The sequence below is a fragment of the Populus alba genome, chromosome 15 (genome assembly GCF_005239225.2).
Source record: "Populus alba chromosome 15, ASM523922v2, whole genome shotgun sequence".
Classification (NCBI taxonomy): domain Eukaryota; kingdom Viridiplantae; phylum Streptophyta; class Magnoliopsida; order Malpighiales; family Salicaceae; genus Populus; species Populus alba.
The window spans coordinates 14,102,517-14,121,905 of NC_133298.1; the positions used below are offsets into that span (position 1 = coordinate 14,102,517).

Below are 19,389 nucleotides of genomic sequence, written 5' to 3' on the forward strand. Positions count from 1 at the left end.
ATTTGATACACAAGACCTAGACCTCCGAATAATATCATTCTGATCGGACACCACGTAAATGACCCAAAGGGACTGAGGAAATCTTCAAGCATAGAACATTTTCAATATATACTTAGACAAAGCACAATACAGGGAGATAAAGGGATACTTACTCTCTGTCAATAATCACCTGCTGACAGGGCTGGGGCTCACTTCTGGCATCCTGCTCAATTTAATTCAAATGATTGAATTCAAAATCAATAATAAGATTATAAATATAGCAATTTATATCCTCTTTCAAAAAATTAAAGAAGAAAGTAGATGAATTTTTTTTTTATGCGTAATAACATTTTTTCGACAGGTGAACCTTTGGAAAGGTAAAGCGGTAGAACCTTCAGTAATGATTATATTTCAAACATCAAAGTTATTTATTTATAAACTTTTTATTTTATTCTAGACTAATGTTCAACTTAAATATCATTATATTTATAAAAAGAAAACTTAAATATGATTGTTGGCTACAATATATAGAAACAAACTAGATTATTTATTTGGGCAGTGCAATTTTAAAAATTAATAAAACAAATCAAAATAAATTATAAAACTTAATTCTCAATCAACTCAAACAGTGAAAAAAAAATGAAAAAAAAAATTACTAAAAAGAATAAAAAAACTAAATCAACCAAGTTAACTCACAAAACTTTTCACTCAATTCATGACACTCAGATAATTTCATAAAAAGTAAGATGAAATAAATTATTAAACTCAATCATCAATAAATTTAACGTTAAATAATAAAATTAAAAAAAATAAAAATAAAAATAAAATTTTAAAAAAAAATATTATTTCAAATACTAGTACTTTATGACGAGGGAACATTGATTGCCACTCTTTAATTAGGTCAAAAAATAATTAATTATTATTATTATTTGTTTCTAATAACGTTTTGGTTGTTTCATGTGTTTGTTTTTTATTTTTATAATAATGCAAATAATTATAAAAATACAAAAAACTTTTGAAAGCAAATTTTATTTGTGTTTTTGCTTTTAAAAGCATTTTTATCACTTTATTATACTTTTAAAATAAAAAACTAATTTATTCTCAATTGATTTAATAATAGCTAATGAACTTGAAAAGAAATCTCAAAGCCAGTTTAATGGTTTAATAATACAAAGGTGATTGTGTCTACGTCTTCTTTCAAAGCTTATTTGGTGCTTTCAACATTGTTCTATACACTTTTTCATTCAACCAATTATATTGGAACTTATCTTACACATAAAAGATAAAAAGAAAGATTGATCAGGAGCACATCACCAGCTTGACTGATTGACCTTGAATTGCGGGAGGATTTGTGAAAATGCTGGCCTCTTTAATTAGCCATCAACGACTTCGAATTTGGATTATCCTTGTTGATATTACACTAATGCAATATAATTAATCAACGATCATCTTTCGGGCTGTTTGCCGTCAGTCTTTTCCATGGCATTTGTGCATTTAGGATACACCAGTTCAGATCATACTATCCAAGCAAGGAAAAATAATTGACTAAAATATAAGAATCAGAATCAATTAGATTCTAAATTTATTTTTTAAATATTATTATTTGAATCTTATAAATTTAAAAGACTATTTAAAATTTAGATGATTTTTAACTTTAAAATTCATAGAATTAATCTTATTCAAGCAAGGGAAAAAATAATTAACTAAAATATAAGGTATAGATCAATCAATCAGATTTTAAATTTATTTTTTTAAATATTATTGTTTGAGTCTTATAAATTTTAAAAGTTATTTGAGACTTAAATGATCTTTAACTTCAGAATATATAGAATTAATCGAGGCATATATAAATTATCATCTAAATCATTATTAATAAAAAAAATGCAGAGACTTCTTTCAGACATATTAGTCGGAGCAAATATAAATGACTACAGAGAACAATTATAGGTCAGAATTACCATCAAAGCAGGTCGAAAATTAAGGGTACAAGTCTCTCCTCCACATCTTTATAAAGAAAAGCTACGTGAACCAAACCAATCAAATCCGCCGTGACTGTGTCCTGGCCAAGTCTTCTTGCACAGACAAATCAAGGCTGCTTATCTTCCTCCTCCTTTTTTATAGCACGCCTTAACTTCTTGATCTAATTCAGAATAAAGAGAGAGAGAGGGCTTGCGTTTCTTCAGAAATTCATCAGAAAGTTGCGAAGATGGCTGACACAGGCACTGTTAGAACCATTGTTGGCATCGTTGGTCCGTACTTCTGCAAAACCTGTTCATATCATTTTAGCAACTTAGGCTGTTCTTGTTTTCTTGACAATATCATGCATGCATGGTTACATATTCTCACTAGATGCAGCTAGCAGCTTAAATTCATCTCTTTAATTTGCAGGAAATGTCATCTCTTTCCTCCTCTTTCTCTCTCCCATGTAAGGTCCTCTTGTTGCTCTACTTCCTCCTCCCTCGATGGTAATCTGATTCAACCAACTATTAGTTAATTAACGCAGGAACACTGTTTCTGCAGTCCCACTTTTGCGAGGATAATAAAGGACAAGGCAGTGAAAGATTTCAAATCCGATCCCTATGTAGCCACCTTGCTCAACTGCGCAATGTGGGTCTTCTATGGCTTACCGTTCATCACCCATGACAACACTCTTGTGATTACAATCAACGGTATTGGTTTTGTCATAGAGTGTATCTACGTGGCCATCTTCTTCGTCTTCTCTCCCGGGAAAAAGAAAGTACGTTGAGATCAATAATTTCTTGTAAATTTCTTACATGCTTCTATATCAGTTATAATTTATTCTTGAATCTCAGACCCGGATCATCATTGAGCTGCTTATTGAAGTGATCTTCATGGTCATCGTAATCCTGATTACCGTTTTCGCCTTCCATACCATGAAAACAAGGGCTTTGTTTATTGGGATATTGTGTATCATCTTCAACGTATTTATGTACTCGTCACCATTGACAGTCATGGTATGTGCTTCATCCATGGAGTTTATAATTTCTTACATTTGATTTTGTTAATTGTTATGAGGCTCACCTCGTACAATGACTTCAGGCAATTTACATTTATCTTGTGTTCATGACTGATGAATATTCTATAAACAAGCATAATCACCATGCTCGTGATTCACGAGTCGTGAAGGATGTATACATGCACTCACCGCACCTCCAAAACCATTTGATTAGTAAAACACAAAAACAGCCAGGACTGAGCTTGAGGATGCAGGAGTAGCAGTAATTATTAAACTTTTTTTTTTCTTTAATTGTATCATCTCATATTTCTCAAAAACATGATCAAACGTGTTTTAAATTTCATTATTAATTTCTGAATTTAATTATTTAAATTAGTTAGAGAAATAAAACATTCTGTTTATACGAATTAACGTATCCTTGTTTGGAGTGCATGTTAAAAACATATGCTAAATCATGCTTATTCAACTTGAATTCAATGACTTAAATTTAAGAGAGTCATGTTATTTCTCAATCCATTTTATATGCTAATCCTTGCATGTTCTTCCATTTAATTATCATTTTTCTTGTTTAAATTCTTTGTAAGTTTACTTGTTCTTTCTTTTCTTTGGTTTTTTATTTTATTTTTTATATATATATATTATCCTTGACAGAGAATGGTAATTAAGACAAAGAGTGTCAAGTACATGCCATTCTATCTCTCTCTCGCTAACTTTAGCAATGGAGTGGTTTGGATGATCTACGGACTACTTGATTTTGATATCAACCTCGTGGTAGGTCACCATCGTACAGAAACTAAATTTTTTTTTCTTTTTTTTCATGCAAATTATCTTCAGTTAACCATGAAAAGATTGTCTGTTGATCTTTTGACAGCTTCCCAATGGTTTGGGTGCGTTATCCGGGCTGATTCAGCTCATACTCTATGGAATCTACTACAGATCGACCAAATCGGACGATGCCAATGATGTCAGTGGAAACCGATCTGCGGTTGAACTCTCCTCTACTTAGTCTCTGGTTATTTGTCGTGCTTTAATCGTCATTTTGCTAGACGAGCCTGGTTTCAGGATTAATTACATCATATATGTGAGTTTTATTGTTAGGATGGTTCACTGAGGCTTATCAACTTTCAAGCCAGAATTTTTTTTAAAAAAAAAATTCAATATAAAGGTTGGCTTGATTTTCTTGTCAGAAAACTGAAACCTTTGATCTCATTACATTAATCTTGAACTTCCTTTGTGTTTCCCATCTCCTTTTGCCTTTGTATATATGGAAAAGACAAAGGAAGCGAGAGAGACATTTCTTAGTATCGTCTCACTCTCATCACAAAATCCCACTGAGGTTATTAATTCTGTGGCCATGAGAACAACACAGGAGAAATGATTTTTCTACAGCAGGGTTTCCTAGCATATTAAGCAGCCACAATTTCAACCAAACCTAGAAGATGAATAAATTATCTGTCTTGATGCACCAGCAGGAAGTGCATATACACATACCATGTCCTTTCCTTTGAAAGCAACTCGAATTTATTTTTACCCCAAATAAATAAAAGAAGGCAGACATATGAACTGCAAAATATTTCACAAAGGACATGAACCCAGGGAAAGGAAGAGTGCTAATTAACTGGGTTTTAACATTGATATTAGTTAATAGCTATATAGACCTTATGCATGAAGTAATCAGACCAGTCTAGCATGCGAGGCAATTTGAGTAAATACACGTTTGAAAACCACCCTAAAAAATATTACAAGAATAGAGCAGCAAAATGAAGAACATTACCTCGATCGATAAAGTCAGATGTAATACAGCTCCTCCACCTATATCCACCACCATCATTCTCCCCCATTTGATATATTATATCTCCTTTAACTCCAAGGTTTACGTTGGACTACCAAAAACCTTAAACAATACATCACTGTTCATGTCCTTCAAGGGCCTCGATGCCTACGGAAGCAAAAACAACCACCCTGTTGATCAGGAGGGATCATGCCCCCTCCTTTTGATACGTCAATGGCCTCCAACATGGAGACAACCTCATCCATCTCAGGGCGCTTGTCAGGGTTAGCATCCCAGCAACGCTTCATTACATTTGCTAGAGAGCTTGGGCAACACCTTGGTATCTCTGGTCTTAGATTCTACAGTTGCAAAACAAGAGGAAAATTACATGAAGTTGTAAACCTCAACTGATTATTCCTTTTATTTGTTTATACCATAAACATTGGGCGAGATTCCCAGAAATGAATGAGATAGGAGAATATGCCACACCTGGCAGACCACAGCTGAAGTTACTTCTGAGAAACTAAGGTCAGCATAAGGCATGTCACAACAATATATCTCCCATAAACAGATGCCGAAACTGTACACATCACATTTCCTGTTATATGGATTGCCATTGAGAACCTGTAACCGGCCACATAATGAGAATGATCCTTGACTTAAATCAATTTTTCATTTTTGTTAACTACCAAGAAAATGTTCAACATTTTGTAAAGCTGAATTATTCAAGTTGCATAAAAGCAAGATCTTTTTTTTTTTTTTTTTTTTTTATTATTATTACTCAGTACAGGATAAAAAGATTTTTAAATGGAAATCATGCCTTTGCACAATCAGGCATAACCTTCATAATACACATATAGTACTTATCAAAAGAGCTTCCACTGATTATGTTTTCAGTGAATCATGAGAAGATTGCATAGTTCAAAGCCGATAGGTGAGATAAATTGAACAGAGGTAAACTCTTTACCTCAGGAGCCATGTATCCAAGTGTTCCGGTTTCCCCAGTCATATCATTAGGATTTGAAGCCTCAATACGAGCAACACCAAAGTCAGCAATTTTTACAGTCCGTGTCTTATCCAATAGCATGTTTTCAGTCTTTACATCTCTGTGAACAATCTTCTGTGAGTGAAGGTAATTTAACCTACAACATACAATCAATTTGCATTCTAATCACTTAGTTAGCTTGAGAAACAATCACTCTCGAACAGCCTAGATAAAATCAATGAAGAAAAGAAAAGAGGGAGAGAGTGAGATGATAATGCAGCGTACCCTCTTGCAAGATCAAGTGCCAGCTCAACAACAACTTTGAAAGCTAGCTTTCTTCTCCTGTTCTTTATAAGGTAAGATTTCAGGGCCCCTCCAGCAAGATATTCCACAACTACACAACATATATTATTTGGCATCCCAATTTGACCATTTGCGGTTTGTATTTGCAGATCTGCCGAGCCCATCGTCGCCCCTATAAACTGCACTTCAAAGAGCAAAATCAGTATAAATAAATTACTGCCAAGAAGCTATACTATCGTATCTAAGACACTTGAATTGAAAAGGTTCAAGATCTGCAATGTTCATAATTGCAAATAACAGATAAACCAATATCAGCAATCGACAACAATTCTTTTCTATAACACATCTAAAGCAATTGGAACGAGTAGATTATTGAACTTTCGGCAAATATATCATCATCAGAGCCCAGAGAGAAAGTTAGGATATCAAGAATGAGCACGATCAATTTGGAAAATGGGAAAAGGCAGCAATAAAATTAATGGAGCAAGATGCATTGAACTTGCTACAAATTTATTCTTTGGATTATACAAAGACAAACAAAATGCAATCTTAAAGGTGAGTTGCAGATACTTGAGTGATGGAGGACCTGATAAAAATCTTGGGAATTTTTGTTTGGAAAGGAAAAGAGTGAGCTATTTACTTTTATTTTCTTATTTGTTTGACTCTTATCCTTCACATGATTTGGAATTGGGTATTTGATGATAATTGAAGCCAAGCACAATTTCTCTCTAATTTACATACCTCTCTTTTCCTCTCATCTCTCTTTTTTTTTACTACTCTTCTCCCCCTTTCTCCTCTAAATTAACGAGTGAAAAACACTTTTTAAGGCACCAAAGAATCCCATGGAGTTTTATGATTGAAAACTAAAGCAAATTCATTTTTCACTGCTCACTTCCAAAGCTAGAGTTAAGAAAACACCACAATTTAGCCAAAGTCTCTATATCCTCACACACCAAATGCTCCAGAAAAACAACATAAGGGGCAACCTGCAGAAACTCAAGTGCTGACTAAATCATATACACAAGAAAATCGTAGGACAAGCTGAATAAAAGTCGCAGGACAATGCATTCGAGTCCTCTACTGAAACGAAGGGTAAACAAGGAGCAAATCATAGGACAAGCTGAATAAAATTCTCAAAACATGCACCTATAAAAATGAAAAGTAATACATTGTAGAAAGCAAAAAATGAAGAACACAGTAAAGACAGGACCAAAACAAAACTTATACTTTAGTTCCACCATGCAAAGATAATTTTCATGATTTCGAGCCACATTAAAGAAAGTCAATGAAAAACAAGAATTTACAAAAAAGAAAGAAAAAATGAAACTACAAACCTTCTCAATTGACTTAAAATTAGTAGGAAAACCTCAACGGTTACGGTTACCCAAGGCATTAAACTACTATTCTTTCCAACCCTTTCTTAAGTAGAAAAATAACAAATACAAGGCGCCCACCACGACCACCACAAGGCTGAGAACCAGTTCATGGCTCTTGGACTGATCACTCCAATCAACTGCCCAACCCAACAAAACCAGGAAAAAATAAAACAAAGAAAGAAACTGACAACTGAGTTTAAGCTTTTCGAGAACGTAATAATCAGCACATGAGAAGGGAGCAGTAATAAAATTAATTTCACAGCCTTCACCACAAAGGCAAGATATACGAAAGTGAACGTAAATTGAGGCCATGGTTATCAGATTTGTAGGATGTGCACAAACATATAAAAAAAAAAATTGCAAAGGTTGAAAACGACCTTAGTAACATTGGGATGATCAAGCTTATGCCAAACAGCAACTTCTTGAGTAAAAGCTGCCCTTAGTGCTGCAATCTCAGCCTCTGTCCTTTGACCCTCTTCACCCCAGTCAAGCAATTTAACTAACGATGAACAGAGACAGAACCTTTGTTAGTAAAACAAGAACGACTGATGCTTGTAGTTATTAGATCCATATTCCTTACATTAACAAACAAGTGGGAGTGGGATCAAATGAACTTTTAAAAATAATCAATTTCAGTTCAAACCCATGTAGAAAAATCAGAGATTGCAAAAGAATTAATCATCACCTCCTTCAAAACTCATTACTGTGAATAAAAATTTCATCTTTTCCAAAGACAGGAAAAAAGGGGGGGGAGGTAGAAAGAAAAACAAAGTGGTGAACTCCTCACCGGCGACATCCTGGCTATCATAGACGCCACGGTGGACAGTGCCAAAGGTACCACGTGCAATGACAGTCTTGATGGCGAGCAGAGTAGGGTCGATCTCCCATTCCTGCCTCTGCTTCTTGAAAGGGGCGACTTTAGTGCTGGAAGGAGTAGATGAGAGATTAGCGGCATCAAAAACAACAACATCAGCATCTCTCTTGTTCTTGTTTTCAAGAGTTAACACTCTATTGAGATGCCTCTCCAATTGTTCATCTAGACTTTTCAGATCAATCTGATCTGCTCTCACAAACCCATCACTGCTATCCTTCATTTTATCTAAAAAAAGTATTGTTTTCCTTTTCTTTACTTTCCCTTTCTCTCTCTAAAGAAACTGAGTAACAGCCTTGTGCATAGGTTAAAAAGAAAAAGAAATAAAAGGAAAGGAGAGAGTTTTTGTTCTTGTGTCCAGCTACAATAAGCCATGTGGGCACATGCAATTGCCTTCAGGCTCTACTCTGCAGAACGTGGTGCTCTTCCCATTGTATCTTTGAATTCTTAGTCTGACTTTCTTTTCTTCGTTTCTTTCTCTTCTCCCATCATTTTTATTATTTATTCGAACTACAAGTATTTTAATCTCCTCCTCCATTTCCATTTCCCTGTGCTCTGTTGTCCTCCTCCTCCGCCATTAATTACTGCTTCGTTCAATTTGACTAGCTACCGACTCCATGTATGGTTTCGTGAAATTTCTGTCACCTCCCTTTATTATTTTGACAATATTATACAATTACATGTTATGATATGATTGGCATGCGTCATCTCAACTCAAAGGAGGGTTTTGACTTCCACTCCATCTATTTTGTCCAGTTTTTCTATGCGGTGGTATCCCATTTGCGGTACGACATTCATGAATTTCTCTTTGAGTTTAGAAAATAAATTTTTAAATGAAAATAATTATTACTTTAATACCAATCACTTTCTTTTGTATACAAATATACGATTCAAATTTTATTTTTTTTAAGCTTAACTCATCGTTGTTAAAGGAGCGAGAAATGCAAGAATCCAATATATTCCATTTGGTTTTCCATTCTATGTTCTTCCTTTCATTTTGTCTTTTGTAATTTAAGTTTTGCTTGGACTGTGTATAACAATGTTTTCTCTGTAATTTCTCCCAGCTTGTTGCTGTTTCAGATTGATTATCGCAAGGATGTGTGCTTGGTTGCTGTGGCGCCACCAATTGAAAAGTGGTTGTCGTTCTTTTTCTCTCAACTTCTAACCTACCATCAATTCAATTTTGTTTTGTTTTTTATTTGGTGGTTTAGCTCCCCCTCTTTTATCTACTACTAAGCTTTTCCTTTTCTTTTCTTGTTTTTCCTCTTTTCTTGAGTTTTTTCTTCTAGGTTTGTCAATGCATCTGATGATTTCTTAATTATGTTGTCATCTGCTTTGTCAGGTTACAACGGCTCTCTACGCAATCATCTTTTGGGTCCTTTCTAAGCATTTCAGCTGTACGTATCACCATTTTAGGTAGTATCTAGGAGAAAGTGGTAGTTGTGCAGCAATTTTTATGGAAAAAAATAATGATTTGATTCCTCGATATCTGTTAGGTTTTTTTTAAAATGTGTTTTATTGAAAATAATATATTTTTAAACAATTTTAAAATTATTTTTTTTTATTTATTAAAATAATCTAAAAATATTTTCAAAAATATAATTCCAAACCAAAAAAACACAATTATCAACATAAAACAAACACTTTTTTCATGGTTTTGTAGAACAAACTTGTTGCATGTTTATTTTTTGGAAAAAAAACTTTTCCCATTTTTACAAACCTTGTTTTTTTTCCTTTAATTGTCACACATTACATATTTGAAAGCGAGGAGGTAATGATTATTTTTCTAAGTGTTTTTTATTTTAAAATACATTAAAATAATATTTTTTTATTTTTAAAATATTATTTTTAACACTAGTACATCAAAATGATCTGAAAACATTAAAAAAAATATTAATTTAAAGCAAAAAATAAAATAAAAATATTTTAAAATATTTTCGAAAGCGTTTTCGAAACGCAATGTCAAACACCTTCTTTTTTTTCTTCTTCTTCATTTCATAGACATTGTTTTTCTCAACGAACTTTTTTCATAGACGTTTGAATTTTGTTTATGTAATAATCTATTCATTTATAAGCTTACCTCTTTTCATGTTTCTCTTCTAATTAGTCCATATTCTTTTTTTTGTTGCCACCCTTTGATTTTAAGTTTGTCTTTTTCATCTTCCTTTCTCTCTATCTTTTTTTTTTTTCTTACTTATCTTTTTCACACAAATATTTATATTAGTTTTGTTATAATCTTCTTTTTTTTTTTTTTTTTTTTGCCTTTTGTTCCATTCCCACTTGTTTGTTAAGAGACACATTACATCCTAATAAAGGATTTTTTTTAATTCATTGATTTTTTTTTATAACCCTTCATGTGTAGCCAAAATGCTTGTGATGCATGCTTTTTTTATTTTTTTAGTTTAATTAATATTTTTTTAATTTAAAAAAGTTATGCTCCTTTTTGTTTTCCCATGAAAACAAATGTGTGAAGTCTTGCTTGATGTTGTTATAAGATCTAGACTATTGCTCACCTATACTAACAACATTTTCAAGCAGTTTCATAACACAAATTATTGGATTGACATGCTTTTTTCTATGTTCTTGGAGATTAAAAAGAGCTTTTATTATGGCACATTTATGCTACTATATTCCCTTATCATTTGCAACAAAGGTTTAGGTTTTTTAATTGTTATCTTTTATTTATTGTTTTTTTACTACACCTTTATCGATATCAAATTGGCACTTGATTTAAAATTTTATCAAGTTGTCATACACTCGAAATCCTTTTCCTCTTGGCTTCTCTTCTAGAGTCTTGTATCTTAAAACTAGTCTCTGATCTGTTCTTATCATTAGTCGGAAAGCCTGCCCGCTATATCCATATTGCCTTACTATTTTCTTTTGGTGCATGTTTGCTTCCATATAGCTATTGGTTATTGCATTGCATGTTGTCATACTATTGACTAATTTCATAGGTCTAGTCCATATTTACTATCTTTTTATGCCTTTCATTTGATTTATGTACCATTAGTTGGCTCTTCCTTCTATTTCACTATTAAAGTTAATGATATTGACTGTCTTGCCAAAGAATCACAACCTACATCAACTCAAAGCTATTGTTTTTCCTTCTCTTTTAGCTCTCATTCATGGTACTTTAACATGATTTTGCTTTAATGTGTGAGCTTCACACCAACATCTTTATATTCTGATACTTTCCCTCTTTTAACAAGTTCTAACACATTCATTTTCCTACAAGATTAGTGACCACCAAGCTTGCCAATATTGGAGGAGGATTATGCAAGCATATGCCATTTTTAGACAAAGTTTACAATGGAATTCTTGCCTAACTATACTAACATCTCAACATCAACTTCTGAAACATCTACTCCGAGTTCCTTTTCGTTTTGTTTCATGTTTTTTGAAACTTCATGGAGTTTTTGGTCTTCATGCATATTTAATATCAATTACTAAGTATCTATGTTAATATTTTTTTTGTCGTGTCTCCTCTTATATGAAGGAGATTTTAGATATGTTTTTTGCATGAAATATCACAATCTTAATTTTTAGTTGCAACTTTTATATAATGATTTTGTGTTTAAAATTATGTTTTCTTTTTCTTTTCATTAACACTACTATGGTTCTAGTTGTTGCACAATGAAAGAGAACATTCATAACAGAGCATAGGCATCGTACTCGTCCTGACTAACTAGATAGAAAGAATATGAATAAAAAAATAAAAAAGGCAGGGACTAACAAACATGAAAAAAAAATATAATGATTTAAATTATATAGCCTCAAGACAACCTAATGATTTTTGGTATGATCCTAGACATAATTAATTATAGGACAACTTTTTTTCTTTTTGAGAAATATTATAGGAAAACTCTTAGGTATCAAAACAATATTATTCATTCTAATTTATTGCACATGCTAAACTAAACTAGGATTTAGTTTAATTATTTTGCATTTAATTGTTGATTCAATACTTAGTTTCCTTACAATATTTATCAAAACTATCAATTTTATATATAAAAATAATAATATATCTCAAAGTAAAAAAAAGAAGAAAATCATTAATTTGTTCCGTTCACACAAAATAATAATATTTTCACTTGTTAAAATAACCTTTTCATATTATATAGTATCTTCTTATATTGTTTAAACTAGCTCGTTACTCAATTCTAATGTTTTTTTTTAACACAATACAATCATTTTTAAAATGTTTAAGCTATAGATAATATCACTAGTTGTAATATTTAAAGATAATTTATAAATAAATAATTTTATTCTTTGATTTTATGGTAAAATGTTTTCTCATATGAGTTTTTTCTCATAAAACTGATAAGTCCACTTCTTTAGTCTAATCAAATTAAAATGGGTTATTTACTTTAAAATTTGAAGATTCATGAAGTTTTTTGTTGTTGAAATATAATCTAAAATACAAAATGGGACTAATTTCTTCTGCCTTTTACAAGGAATTAATCCCTTCACCGGGACTAATTACCAGGCATTAATTCCATCACTGAGAAATTACTTTCTTCCACTATATATTTTGCAAATTAAAAATAAAATAACATAACATATCTAAATATTATAAAAACAATCTTATGAAAGAAAATGTTAAGGTGTGGAACACCTACCCGTGGATTACAGATTTCAAAATATCTCCCTACTGCAGCACAACTCCTAAAGCTTTTATTGTATCAATATGTATATCAAATTTTCTTTTTATATTCGTTACCAAATAAATTCTCATTTCCAATTATATATACATATATTGCAGTATCATTAATTTCAATTCTCTAAAACACTTAATGCTTATTTAGTTCACTTCATTATATTTTATTTAATTTGTTTTTTAGGTTGTTGTTCTAATGGCGCAAGCAACCTTTTTTGGTGACGTCTTGCAACTTTTTTACAGTGGTGTTAAAACCCTTTCAATGAGCTCTTTCTAATAGTGGAATGATGTCTATGGTGGAGTGGCGACAAGTCTCCATTAAGGTTTTTCTTTTTTTTTTTTTCTTTCAAGTATGATATTGACAAGCTTGTTTTTATTGTTAATTATTAACATTTCTTGTCGTTTGCCTTGTTTTTTGTTAATGCTTTTTAAAAATTATATTATTAAATTAATTGAGTTTATTGAAGCAGTCAAATTAATGATTCTGATTCTCAAATTTTTCTTATTTTTTTAAAAACATTGGTGTTACCTAATCTTTTTTTTTTTTAATGTTAGAAAAATGTAACTCGAATCTGCATTGTGGCGCAGACCAATTAATACTATAACAAGTTCATATGCTTAATCTTTTGATTAGCACTAACCATATATATCAAACATAATAATTGCATTGCATTGAAATATTAAATTTCCAAGGAGTACAAGGTATGAAGTGGCATAGGGCTCCAGTACACCTATCGGTTTGGATGTAATGCTGGCTACAACAATTCTCTTTTATTTTATCACACCCTTGAGTACAACATGTCTCACATATTTCCCATCATTGAGAGGAAATTCACATAATATTTTTAAACATCTCACCTTGATGGAGCTCTTCATTTTTCAGTTGCCGATTTACCCTCCCATTTACAAACTCTTAGGAAATCAGTTCTTGCAATCTTTCCCACACTCTTGAAGTCTCCACACCAACTCTGCAAATTCTAACCTAATACATTTACCAAGTAAATAACCCTTCAGTTTGCATATATATAGAGTTATTTATACATACAATTTGTACCTGCAGAAAAATGTGGTTAGAATAATTAAATTTGGTTAGAGAGTTGCATTTAATAATCACCTGTGCATGAATAGTGTGGAAAACCTTATCACCCACAGTTGAATAGCTAGCGCTGACAACTTCAGCTCCTTCATCGCTGAGAACAGTAATAACTTCATAGAACATGAAGTTCTTGTTCAACCCACTAACCAACACCACTTCTATGCTCGACCCAAAATCTCTCAGTTCAATCACCGGCAACCTCAATCCAATCATCATACTAGCCATGTCGCTCCTGCTTGTTTGAATTGTTGTGATTGCTTGTTCCTTCACCCTCTTCAGCTTCTCTACTCTTTCTCTCATTTGTTTTATATAGCAGGCAGCAAGCTCAAGTTGATCTTGCTGAGATAGCATATCCTGAACATAAAAGAAATTAGGATGTCAAATCAAAGTTATTAGTATTTAGTTATATATGGATCTTGATAATGAACATCACTAATACGTTAATCAAGAAGTGATTCAAGCATAACAATTACAAATTATAATTAGCAATATACTCAAAAACAATTTTAGAATCCAAGCCTATCGAATTAGCTTATAGCTGATTTCTACACCATGGTAAAATTATGCACATGGCTTGGCTGGAATCCTGATTAAAGATATGGGTAAGAAAGTACTCAAGGTTAAAACATTATTACTAGTTACAACCTGTACTTTGTAGGCACTGCATCCGTTGCCATGTGGAAATGCATAAAAGAGTAACCAAGAAATAATTATTCTTTCAATTACTAGAATCTTACACAAACATCAGTGATATGCCCAAGTATGATCCAGTGTTCATTCAGCACTAGTTAAAGATGAATGGTTTGCTTTTTAGTGAGGCAAAAAGATGTCTGCTTTCTTGGGATTACTTTATGCGATCAGTCAATATCACTAGTTAGGGGTAGCCAGCTTCTGGCTAGCTGTTACATGGAAGATTGGCTAACGCGTACGTGCTTTTCTGGTCTCAGATTCAATATCGAATCGTCGGTCGTTTCCCTGATTATTATGATTAAGAGAAAAAAGATGTGCACATAAATCATCGACAGCAGATTTATATTTTTCTTTGAATTAGTTATGAAAAAAAGCACATAGTACTGTACTGGCTAGTTTCCTTTATTTCACGAGTTCAAATGGATAAGAATACCAGAGAGAGCATCACCACAGAAAACTCTAAAAATCTAATCATGGCAAGTTAAGCACTGTCATAATCTGTATTTTTATCCGCAAGTGGGAGCTAGAGAACCTGAGGTCCTCAGCTTCTCATCTAATCTTTTTTTCTTCCCGTTATTAAATGAAATAGGTGTTCTGATTACTGACAGCTAAAATGCCGACAGTTTTTTAATTATCATTTGATGTTATGGTTCTTGCAAGGGATCTCTCCTATAATTACTACTTTAAACAAATGCATTTGTAAAAATGTTTACTAGCCCACATACATCTTTAACACCTGCAAAAACTATACATACTTTACCTGGACAAGAAGAAAATAATATGATCCCATGAATTTATAGCATACCTAACTTCTTAACAAACACACATACACGAAAAATACCTTGGAGGGTTTGAAAAAATGATGAGGAACAAGAGAAGCAAGCTTGAAGCATAAATCTTTCATGTGAACCCTCCGATTTTTCTCCACTGTTTTTCTATCAAGCTTGGACGTCTCACTGCTGCTCTTCTTCATCTCGACTCTCTAAAGAAAAAAAGTATTTATTTCCCTTCCTAATTCGTTTTACACCACCGAAACCCTGACGCCCGGCGAATGCTTGAAATCAAAGAAAGAAAGAAAGAAAGATGGAAGAAAATGGATGGGATGCAATGGAGACTAGCTTGGAATTCAAATGGCTACAAGTTCATGCACCAGATATATATAGAGAGAGAGGGGGGACGGAGATTCATTCATCCATTCACGTTATAGTTGAATGAATTGGCGGAAACGACACTGGAAACATCGTTTGTCAATTGTCAAAGGAATGGAAAGTAACGTCATCTGTCTATTGTCAAAGGAATAGAAAGTGGGTCCATGATGAGAGAAAAAAAAGGATGATAATAATTTAAAAAAAAAAAAAAAACACTTGGGAATCTAACGAGTGCTGATTTCCCATGTTATTTTGTAGCAGTCCCTTGATCAACAGTTGCTGACCCTTGACTCTTGACATGTACCCTCTTCGACCGAAGACTTAGCCTTCACCGACCATTTTTTGTACCTGAGGTTTCCTGATTATATCATGGTTTCGATTCTTAAATTATTGTCTCTTTTTTTTTTTTTAATTTAACTGAAAATTTGTGAGCATAGTTAGGTTCTTTGCGTATGCCGTCGAGTAAATAAAGTCAAATTTAGTTTAATCGATTTTTTCTGTAAAATAAAAATAAATCACTATTAAAGTTATCTTCTTCGATATTTTATGAAATATAATTTATCTATAATCGAATCTGAATCGGTATTGTAACAACCCCTCAACTAGGATAAAATAACAATCTTATATCAACTGAAAAACAAAGTAATTAATTTTTTTTTTCTCTTTCAATTCCTTCTTCCTTCAGTTGATTTTTTCCTTAGATTAGTATTTTATAAGTTGGACTTTGTAAGTTTACAAGATTATTCTCTTACTTTTCTTTTCTTTTTTCCTCGAAATTTTTTTTAATGTTTTTTCCTTAATTTTCTCTCTCGCCTTTTCTTTTCTTTCTTTTTCTATTCTGTTTCTGCCCAGTCGGCAACATATAAAAGAAAGGAAGAACTGATTTGTTTTATTTTTTAATGACAAATAACAATTTTACCCTTAATGAGTCATTTTGCTTTTATTTGATGTTTTTTTTTTTGTTAGGCACTACCAAACTCTATTCATCCTAAAATTTTAACCAGATTTTATTTAATATATTTTAAGATTCCTTATAAAATTTCAGCTCAATTTGATGGCCGGATTGAAAATTACATTCAATAACATAAAACTGGTCAAATTGTGATTTATTATCAAATTTTTGAATTTCTTCAAAAAATATAAAATTTTAACCTAGTCTAAAACATCATATTAAAAGGTTTCACGTAAATTTTCAAAAAAAAATTGATGCTTCAATTGAAAATTATAAATTTATTTTATATAAAAATATTAATAAAATCTTAACCTGAACTAGAGTCCACCTGAACCCATACTGCCTCTGCACTTGCCTAGGTTTCGTGATTATATCATGGTTCCAATTCTTAAATTATTCTCTGTCTTTTTTTAATGAAATTAACTGAAAATTTGTGAGCATAGTTAGGTTCTTTGCGGCCGTAGAGTAAATAAAGTCAAATTTAGTTTATTGTAAGAAGTTTTTTTTTCAATCTTTTTTTTTCCCGTTTAGTTTAAACTCTAAAACTGATATAGATAGTAAATCCATCCGTTACCTAATCGGATAATGCTCAAAGGTTTTGTATGTCTTGTAGGCTATGAGATATGGTATGTTCTTCTCTGTGAATCATCAATTATACATGTTTATGATAATTAATTTATTCCAACAAATTATTATTATTATTATATCTTGAGCATGTTGATGATGGCTTTTTTTTAAAAAAAAAAAAAAAAGAAAAGGAGTCGGTGTTTCAACATCGATCTAAGTTCAAGTGATAATAATTATTCATACTTTGTATGAAGACGCACTTTTAAGCAGCAGGGAGAAGTCAATGAACGAGAGTCCTGTTGCAAAACACACCTGCTTTTCCAGAATTCCAACGTTGGATGTTCACAGAATCCAATAAGATCTCAAACCTCTATCATTATCATACGCGTTTATTCATAGTATTTCCCTAATTCCAACAACGATGCATGCATAAACTTGTTATTATATAGTGGAGAACTCATCTTCTTGATCAAATTAAGAATTAATTATGGCTTTCTTTACTCCTATATTTTTATTTTATATATAGTAAATTAAGAGTGGGATCGAAGGAAGGTGCGTGAAAATTGCAAGCAGGTGAGGTCACATACATACATTCCCCATACGTATCATCCCTTCTATTAAATAATAATAATAATAATAATAATAATAATAAGCTTTTATAGACAACTAAACCTATATAAATTAATACTCTTGAGAACATGAAAATTTATTAATTAATAAAGATATTATTTAAACTTTAAATTTAATTTTGAGAACGAACAAAAATTTCATTTAATAAATGTTATTAATTTATTAGATATTAATTTATGGATGTTATACTTTATGTGGCTTGTTCGCTCATTTCTAAATCCTATTTTGAGTTTTGAAAGCCCATTAAATCTGATTATAATTTGATTTTATATAGATATATTGAAGACTTAAAAGTAAAAAATATTTTCTCAAATTTTCTTTCTTCTCTAATGCTTTCCTTCTAAAATTTTCTAGATTTCTTGCGTAGATGGAAATTAGAGAGAAAATGAATAATTAATGCGAGGATTGGAAAATAAAGAACTAGATAAAGGAAATTGATGGTTTTGTTTAAGGACTTGAATCTAGATTTGCATAAGAAAAATATAAATTTTAAAGAAAAGAACTATTTAGCTGTTATGGTATTTCCTATGTAGGATTATTACCTAATTTTTAGCATATAAGTAGCCAATCAATTATTTGGATAATTTTGAAGAAGCCATCATAACATTAGCTTCCATAGGATATGTCAATGATTTCTAGAAAAAAAAAAAAAAATCTAGCGGGCAGTAGCCCTCTTCATTCCCTTGAAGGCTCTGCTCCTGATAACTAGTTTATTAAAAATAAACTTAGTCTTTATGCATAAAATTTGGTTATTGTTGAGATAAAAAAAAAAAAAACCACAAAGTTGTTGATTTTTTTATTGTACTAGCATATTGAGTATTTTAGTGAAAAACAGGGCAAATATTTTTTTTTTCTTTAGCACAAGAAGATTTACTACTAAAAAATTAGCAAATAAAAACGAAAATACTTACGGAAACAATTTCATCAGTAAATTACATTGAATTTTAACTACAAAATATTTTCTCGTTGTACCTTGATATAAATCGATAGAAATATCGGTAAATTGTAATAAACTTTACAGACAAAATATTTTATTGCTATGTGCTTAGGTATAAATTGACTAAGATTTTCTTTTAGTGTATACTGAGGGAGTTATAGTGGAAAAGAAAGGTAAAAATAAAAAAAAATAAAAAAATAACATGTCATTCTTGCAAATGGTATTACTAATGCAATAAACCCATCGTTAATATCCATCAATGAATCCTTCAATAGTTTTTAAGTTACAACCTGACAAATGACCCCCCTCTCCCCTCCCTTATTTCTTCTTCTTCTTCTTCTTCTTTTCTGCAAAAAACAACAAAAGACCACTAGTTACTCGCTCAGTTTATGTGATCCTGAAAAGAAAAGAGAATGCTGAAAAGTTTCTCCTACTAGTTGGCCTAATCAT

General features: G+C 31.7%; 3 protein-coding genes across 4 annotated transcripts; 1 reads left to right on the plus strand and 2 right to left on the minus strand.

Annotated features, from left to right (window-relative positions):
• Positions 1-1,956: 1,956 nt before the first annotated feature.
• Positions 1,957-4,372, plus strand: LOC118052012 (bidirectional sugar transporter SWEET5). The gene is made up of 6 exons (XM_035062823.2): positions 1,957-2,228; positions 2,368-2,404; positions 2,500-2,716; positions 2,793-2,954; positions 3,608-3,727; positions 3,828-4,372. The coding sequence occupies exons 1-6, from the start codon at positions 2,186-2,188 to the stop codon at positions 3,960-3,962; spliced, it is 714 nt and encodes a 237-aa protein (XP_034918714.1). The 5' UTR covers positions 1,957-2,185; the 3' UTR covers positions 3,963-4,372.
• Positions 4,373-4,476: 104 nt separating this feature from the next.
• Positions 4,477-9,158, minus strand: LOC118052011 (serine/threonine-protein kinase 52). Of its 2 annotated transcripts, none has more exons than XM_035062822.2 (6): positions 8,179-9,158; positions 7,769-7,890; positions 5,998-6,194; positions 5,695-5,833; positions 5,217-5,351; positions 4,477-5,086 (listed from the first exon to the last, which is right to left on the minus strand). In XM_035062822.2, the coding sequence occupies exons 1-6, from the start codon at positions 8,483-8,485 to the stop codon at positions 4,880-4,882; spliced, it is 1,107 nt and encodes a 368-aa protein (XP_034918713.1). In that variant the 5' UTR covers positions 8,486-9,158; the 3' UTR covers positions 4,477-4,879. The 2 variants fall into 2 exon arrangements, with proteins under 2 accessions (XP_034918713.1, XP_034918712.1); XM_035062821.2 differs by having other exon boundaries at positions 5,695-5,869; positions 8,179-9,117.
• Positions 9,159-13,564: 4,406 nt separating this feature from the next.
• On the minus strand, positions 13,565-15,855 carry LOC118052010 (transcription factor bHLH162). Its single transcript, XM_035062820.2, has 3 exons — positions 15,547-15,855; positions 14,034-14,369; positions 13,565-13,901 (listed from the first exon to the last, which is right to left on the minus strand). Exons 1-3 carry the CDS (start codon positions 15,676-15,678, stop codon positions 13,833-13,835), a joined length of 537 nt encoding a protein of 178 aa, XP_034918711.1. The 5' UTR covers positions 15,679-15,855; the 3' UTR covers positions 13,565-13,832.
• Between the last annotated feature and the right edge of the window lie 3,534 nt (positions 15,856-19,389).